The sequence below is a fragment of the Atta colombica genome, unplaced genomic scaffold (genome assembly GCF_001594045.1).
Source record: "Atta colombica isolate Treedump-2 unplaced genomic scaffold, Acol1.0 scaffold166, whole genome shotgun sequence".
NCBI lineage: Eukaryota > Metazoa > Arthropoda > Insecta > Hymenoptera > Formicidae > Atta > Atta colombica.
The window spans coordinates 701,725-709,470 of NW_017259257.1; the positions used below are offsets into that span (position 1 = coordinate 701,725).

The 7,746-nt window shown below is 38.7% G+C and overlaps 2 protein-coding genes across 3 annotated transcripts in view; one reads left to right on the forward strand and one right to left on the reverse strand.

The window, feature by feature from the left end:
- Positions 1–1,359, reverse strand: part of LOC108686254 (UPF0415 protein C7orf25 homolog) — a 2,226-nt gene extending 867 nt beyond the window's left edge. The window contains exons 1-2 of the mRNA XM_018191460.1: positions 1,053–1,359; positions 4–436 (exon numbers count right to left, since the gene is read on the reverse strand). Of these exons, the coding sequence (XP_018046949.1) occupies positions 4–436; positions 1,053–1,208 (589 nt within the window). The 5' untranslated portion in view covers positions 1,209–1,359. The remainder of the gene's footprint in view (positions 1–3; positions 437–1,052) is intronic.
- A 76-nt stretch (positions 1,360–1,435) lies between these two features.
- Positions 1,436–7,279, forward strand: LOC108686252 (zinc finger protein 346-like). 2 transcript variants are annotated; one of them, XM_018191459.1, is made up of 8 exons: positions 1,436–1,825; positions 4,201–4,662; positions 4,741–4,814; positions 4,963–5,115; positions 5,206–5,300; positions 5,475–5,788; positions 6,794–6,859; positions 6,944–7,279. In XM_018191459.1, the coding sequence occupies exons 1-8, from the start codon at positions 1,786–1,788 to the stop codon at positions 7,093–7,095; spliced, it is 1,356 nt and encodes a 451-aa protein (XP_018046948.1). In that variant the 5' UTR covers positions 1,436–1,785; the 3' UTR covers positions 7,096–7,279. The 2 variants fall into 2 exon arrangements, with proteins under 2 accessions (XP_018046948.1, XP_018046947.1); XM_018191458.1 differs by having other exon boundaries at positions 1,438–1,825; positions 6,791–6,859.
- The last annotated feature ends 467 nt before the right edge of the window (positions 7,280–7,746 follow it).

The window sequence follows — 7,746 nt, forward strand, 5'->3', positions numbered from 1 at the left end:
GACTGTTCAAGTTTTCATTGTTTGTATCTATTCTATCTCCTTCCACTGTGATGCCCATTTGCTCTAATTGCAAAGCCAGTGGAACCTCTACGCCGTAAGCAAAATGAAATATCACATCTGGAGGTCTATAGTGATGGAGATGACACTTGCTACATACAAGGTACGAATTGGCTTGGTCCAAAACAGATTTCTGTCCGTATTCTCCATTGCCGAGAGATATCAGAGTTAATGCTCTAGCGTTTCTTGCTATAATCTTCACCCACGAAGCGCCACTATTACATACTATATCAATCTCCAGACGTGATTTTTGATATTTGAAGGGTCTCATTACGCTGATGGGATCCTTTGCACATGATAGTCGAGCCACCATAGCATCGAGATGAGTCAGATTCGAGCTCTGGAGATGTTTCTTCTTTAAATTTCCTGTACATTGTACCTTTGTAAGAAAAGCTCAAGTTATTAATTTGTTAATTCAACTGGTATGTTAAAAATATACTCTACCAGAGAAGAATTAATTCTCAATTCTAAAACTTTTGCACCGGATTATAATAGATCCATTCAAGATACATGCTTTCCAATAAGAGATACAAGAGATCTCAAGAGATTCAAGAGATATAAAAGATCTGTTCTTTTTAGCTGAATATGTTCAACATAGTTTATCTATCTTTCTCTCCAGTGAAAAGAAAAAGAGGAAAGTTGAACTGTGCGAAGAAGTTCAACTAAAAAGAACAAGCCTGATTCTATCAATGTAAGATTAACTTAATCTCTATTAGAATTCTCTATTAATTAGAATTCTATTAATCTTAGAAAAGATAAACAGTAAGTTTAACTTACTGTTAATAAATAATTCTTAGAATTAAAGAGAATCCCCCAATATAAGCTTTTTCTAATTCTTAAAATTAAATTTTGATTATTATTTCGTCTTTGTTTAACATTATCAAATAATAAGGATGTTCATTTGTGATAGCTGTGCCTTTAATTTCTAGAAAGCACTCATACTCTCCCCTATATCTATACGTAAAAATGATGAATTTAATTAGGATATCTTTTACCTTCTCCAAAAATTTTATCTCTTGCTGAATCTTCCGTATCAGTTTATCAATCCCGTCGATCTTGTCCATAAGTTTCAACCTCTCGACCATGCTGTGGCCACTGGCGATTTTCTCCTCGAGACACTGAAGCAACTCGTCATCTATTTCGTCTTCCATCGTCGTGATGAACTGATGAACTCGTGAACGGTTAACCGTACCATCAAAATCAACAAAATCGAACCTGTTTCACGACGATCAGAGCGTCGGAGCACTCGGAATTCGAAGACCACGGAGTAGTTGGAAGTTGGAGTAGTCCATGGAGTAATCTCAATGAGTCTTTAGTTCAGTCTGATCGGTCCCGCGCGACATGCGTGACGTGATGCGTGCAGCCATCTTGCGCCGTGGGTCAATATCACGCGTTCGCATAATGTCGTCGGCTTGTGTCAAACTCGCCTGAATTAACCTCACCAAACTTTTTGCTTCGGACAAGCGACAGTCGATGTCGACGTGCGGGCCACAGTGTGTCCGGTGTGACATTACGTGCCGTTACGCGAGAAACGGTGACGAGCACGAAACGACGACGACGACGACAAGGAGGTCGACGACGAGGAGGAGGAGGTCGACGACGAGGAGGTCGACGAAACCGCGGCGCGGATTCGCGACATCCACGTGAGTCGTAGCGAGGATTAATCGTCGAGCTGTGCTCAGTAGAAACGAGTATCGTTTGAATAGAAATCTTCGCCGAGGCAGGAAAATGTCCAGCGCCAAACTCATAGAGAATCCAGAAGTGCCGGGTGAGTCATGCGTCATCCTCAAGACAATCCGCTTTTCTCCCCTTTCCTCTCGCCTCGACACCAATTCGACTCGTCCGCTTTGCAATAATGTGCATTTGTAAAATGACAACGCGGAGTTATTTGATGCCAAGGATAAAAGAAGGAAGTAATCCTGAGGTTTCCGGGGATGTTTTGTCGATTCTCGGAACGCTCCGTAGGTTTGAAAGATTATCTCAATTAGCGCACGATCTGTTGTAATCGGCATTATTTGAAGCTCCGAAAATCGTCGGATCGTGACTCGCCGGACGAGACAATTATCGTGTATGTGTGTATTACGTTGACGAGTAAATTGCGAGCACCGCACGTCGAAGAGTACATGGATCACGCAATGTACATGCGAGCGCTTAATGCTATGTTATAATAATATAACAGATCTAATCTACGACTCACTCGATTTTCCGTTTCGCCCGAACGAAGTATTTAAAACGTATTTACTACTGTTTTGTTGATTTTGTAAAAGTCGATTGACACTTCAGAGCATGTTTTTGTAAAAAAAATTGAAGATAATGTCAAATGCAAGTATATAAATATAGAAGGAGGTCACAATAGTTAATACTTGAAGTTAAAGTATAGAATTATGTCTGAAATTATGTAATTATTTTATTAATTGTAGAATATATCAATTCTGAATAAATAAAACATTTGATTCCCTCAAATTGAAATATTCCAAATATTCCAAATACGATTAACATTTTTTGCCTGTCATCATTAATTTGCATTGTATATGCTGATTATGTAATCAGCATAATTGTATAATATCTATTTCTACTACAGATTAAACTTTAATCTTGGTTGGTTTAATCTACTCTTTATATTTTTCTAGCTTTAAGAATAAGAAAAAGATTAATAAATTAAAAGCTGAGATTAAAGTTAATCTACATTGATAAAGAAATGAGTTTAAAGCAAATGTTACATTATGCACTGGAGATAAAAATTTTTAATTCACAATTCTTAATCTCTAATGCATAGTGTGATACGAATTTAAGTCTGTCTATATGGCCAGTATTTATACCCTGATAAAAATTTTTTCTCAGAATTTTTCATATAAGTTTGTAGAATTTTTACATAAATTTCAAAATTTTTCAAAATTTCTGAATGATTTATTTTTTTTTTAAATTGCTACAATTTTTCATACAAATTGGAAATCTTTCAAAGTGCTGAAAAACACTATAAGAATAAAAGAATGTAAGGAATAAAATTTTATAAAATTTAAAAAAGTTTAAGGTATGTTTTTAGAAATTATAGAATAAGAAATCTGAATATTTCACAATTCATATACATGAAAAATTCTAAGAAAAGAGACTTTCTTAATATTTCTGAAAAATGTTCAAAAATTTAGGAAAATTTTTGAATATTTTTCAGAAATAATTGATTTTTATATTAAAACCATTTAAGTACAATCTTAAGATATCATGAGCCAATCACAAAACCATATTAGCATCTCAATGTATTATTTATGATAAGAACTTATCTTGCAATGAAAACCGATTATGAATACTACGTGAGTAATACTGGAGACATGGAGTCGCTACGTATAACGAATGTTAAAATAAATTACGTCAGCACTGCGGCGCAAACGTGATAAGCTAAATATGTATCGCTGTCTGGGCGTGAGATGTATTATCGCATAATGTCGTAGGTCTTTGTATCAGCTAGCGCGCGAATTAACGCGACGCTTAATATAGCGTGTGCGTGCAATTAAACGCGATTCCTCTGTAAATTGTAAGAGCACAATAGACATCTCATTGTTAACGGCGCCGTCTGACTTATCTATACGTTTCTCGCTGAAAACGAATCATCAGTCCGTGATAATTATCACGATAAATCTCGTAAGCCACTGGCGCTGTGAAATTTTGACGAATTGATAAACTTTATGGTAAGAGTGATACACTGTTGTAAATCCGAACGCTAATAAACTTGTCCAACACCATTGACGAAAGTTAAAGAAGCTTCTTTTAATCTCCCTTTATTCGTCACTTCACAATACTTTACCGTTAAATTATAAAAATGGTACGAGTTGACAAAAATAAATATAGGTATGATTAATTCAAAGTACACAAATGTACACATACGTATCGCTGCATAATTATCTCACCATGCTGAAGATCCAAGAAGTTTTTTTCACTAGATGTAGAATAACAATGACATGATAAATTACCGCAATAAAACTGCGAGGTGTCGCATGATTTATAAGTTTTGACTTTTTTACAAATTCTTGTATGTCCTAAAATGAGAAAAATATGATACCACTATACCGGTCGAAGATCCTTTCCTTTCCTTTTCGTAAACACAAAGATGACTTAAAACCTTTGGTTTACCATCTTCTCTCGCAACAGGACTCGAAACCTATCTGCCACCACCTCCGCCGCCGCCGCCGCCGCCACCACCGCCTCCCCCGCCTCCGCCACCGCTGTCTTCTGCAAACAAATCCTCGAACAGCAATGCACAATCGACAACGACGCAACAGCAACGACCAGCAGTGAATGAGAACATGATGGCAGTCACCCCGGTGGCGATCGCGACTGATGGGACGTTCCCGAACTCTATGCCACCGAATCCGTACATGCTACATCCAACAATGCATCCACAAACTCCTGGACAACAGCCAACTCAGCCCCCCTGGTGGATACCGAGCGATAATGATACTTCAGAACTTTATACTCCTTGGTACGATCCGACTTACAAGGGTTCACCTGCTGCACCAGTAGCATCTCCCGCGGCGTCCGCAGTAGGAAAGAACAAGAACAAGAACTTTTACAAACGCAAAAACGAGTTTATAGATCCAGCACAGGACGCAGGTAATTAGAGAATTTTTTAAATTGAAATTAATGGAAAACAGATTATTAATATATAATTTCTGTGTATATATTTCTCAGAGAAAGTGGCGAGCGCGCAAAGGGAACTATCGACATTAATGAAACCACTCAAATGTGATCTGTGCAATGCAGTCGTAAGGCCCAGCTAATCATATTTGAATAATCAGAGAATTTTCTTCGTTTAAATTTAGTTTTATTTCGAGACTACTTCTGTGATTGTAGATTTCGTGTCGATAAAATTATTAACATTGTATATCGACGAAGCAATATCGTACCTTGCAGATGAACTCCACGTTACAAGCGAAACTACACTATGACGGCAAGCCGCATCAGAAAAAAGTATCGATGTTTCTCAATCAGAGCGTTAAAAAACAGAAAACGGAAGACGGCCAAGTGAGCAGTACGACCAATAACGACTGGCAAAACTACTGTGATGTAAGAGGCCTACAATGTTTCGTCTACAGTTATGTATTTACATACGTAAATCGTATATTAATGTACCTCGCATACAATCTACATTGCTAGATATGCAAAACATGGTTTACGTCGCAAACTGACGCCACGCAACACTACGCGGGCAAAAAGCACATTAGGGCGGCGAACGGCGGGCCTCGCGCGAGGTATGAAGCTACATTGAAACTCTGTAATAATATTTACTTAACAATCTGATAGCTTAATAATTTATTTATTTTAATTTATTTTTATTTATTTTTATTCAATAACTCGCGTAATAAAACGTAATGATTGAATTAAATTATTTTTACTCGTGATAATAAGACAGTTGCAATCTACAGGCCATCAAAGAAGCTGCCAACTCAGAACCAGTACAGTCAGGTGGATTCGACAGGTCGCTTTGGAATTGGAACGGCCTTTCAGACGGACGTGCAATCCGCCCCGGCTGCGACACCGATTGTATCTGACGGTATAGCCACTGTGCCGAATCCAGCTGCGATACCATCAATATACACGTCACCACCGTACCCTACGCCATTGCGCTGCGACTTATGCCAAGTTTCAGCCAATCGTCAGGATCAATTGGAGACACACAAACGGGGAGCCCGACATTTGAGAATGCTCAGGCTCAATGGACTCCCCATACCTGAACCCAGTAAGTCAATAAGATAAACGTCATATTTATGTACATATATTAGGTGTACAACTTTGCTTCCGCCGTTTTCCTATAGATGGCTTAGCAGTAAGTGGTGGTCGAAATAAATAGATCATAGACATCATACAATAAACTTGGGCATCTGTCAACATAACTCCATAGAAACATTAGTCGATTTGCGTCTGCATCATAAAGTTATTCTCGATTGAAAATGTCAGTTTACGAGCCAAATTCTCGTCATTTGCGGGAGGTTTTAATTTTTTGCTTCAATATGAAGAAATCTGCGGCTGAGGCTCATCGAATGCTCTCAAATATTTATGGTGAGGCCGCTATTAGTGAAAGAACGTGTCGTGAGTGGTTTCAACGCTTCAAGAACGGTGATTTGACGTCCAAGGTCATGCTCTGTATTTGGTGGGACCAGCTCGGCGTAGTGTATTATGAACTGTTAAAACCAACTGAAACAATCACAGGCGATCGGTATCGAACGCAATTGATGCGTTTGAGCCGAGCATTGAAAGACAAACGGCCGCAATACAACGAGAGACACGATAAAGTGATTTTGCAGCATAACAATGCGCGACCCCATGTTGCGAAAGTGATCAAGACATACTTGGAAACGTTGAAATGGGAAGTCCTATCCCACCCGCCGTATTCTCCAGACGTTACTCCTTCTGACTACTACTGACTATCACTTGTTTCGATCAATGGCACACGGCCTGGCTGACCAGCACTTCCGGTCTTATGAAGAAGTAAAAAATTGGATCGATTCGTGGATAGCCTCAAAAGATGACCAGTTTTTTCGACGCGGAATTCGTACGCTACCCGAAAGATGGGAGAAAGTAATGGCCAGCGATGGACAATACTTTGAATCATAAATGTATAACCAGTTTTTTACAATAAAGCCTCGAATTTCGGAAAAAAAACGGCGGAAGCAAAGTTGTACATCTAATATACATATATATATATATATGTCGCTCATTAATTTTTAACGTTTTGTTTCAGCAGCTGAAAATGAAAACGCGTCTAACATCTCGGAACCTATAGATTATTCTATTTATCGGACACCATCAGGTAAAAAATCGTTATGGTATATAAGATTAGGAAAGAAAAATCGTTTTATAACTAACGCTGATGCAATAACTTTTCGTTTCACAGGACAGTATTACTGCGCACCGTGCAATGTATCGTTAAACTCGGAGACCACGTTCGCTCAGCACGTCGAAAGCAAGAAACACAAAAATCAAGCTAACCCAAAGTCACCGAACGCCATGGTGGCGGCAAAGAAAGCCAGATTCAAGAAAAAATAAAAAAAAATCGTGACAATGATATTGCTTTCTAATATAATGCACAGCGTTTCAACTGTTTTTGTTGTTTGTCCAACTTTGAACCTTGCATTCGTTATCACGTGTACGCGCTTTGTCCGTTACGATTGTACAAAGAGATACACAATATTCATTCTGAGTTAAGTGTAATAAATTCTGCTTTATTTGACACTGGAATAAAATTGCGTGACTGCATTTCTCGATATACGTGACCCCCAAGTCATCGTACTCTGATGAATTTAATTAGACTGCGGATGGCCGAATATTGCGAATTAACGCAAAGTTAGATCAAGCGTCTGATGGGTGCGACTGATGGGAAATATAAGTCTGTTAGTTACGCGAGGCGAGTATTTAAATTAAATGCCGATTAACTCTAGATTAAATTTGCAGTAAATCGAGCGTAGTGATTTAGACGGCAGCTCATTAAAACGCGTCTCGGCGCCGCAACTAATCGCCTTCCGCATTTATTCAATTACCGAGATCATTAAGTTGAACCATGCGACAGCATCGCGAGATTCGCGAGATCCTTCATGCAAGGGTGCATGTATACAACGTGAAATTTATGCGTCATTGGGCTCCATCTTTCTCTCTCTCTCTCTCTCTCTCTCTCTCTCTCTCTCTCTCTCTCTCTCTCTC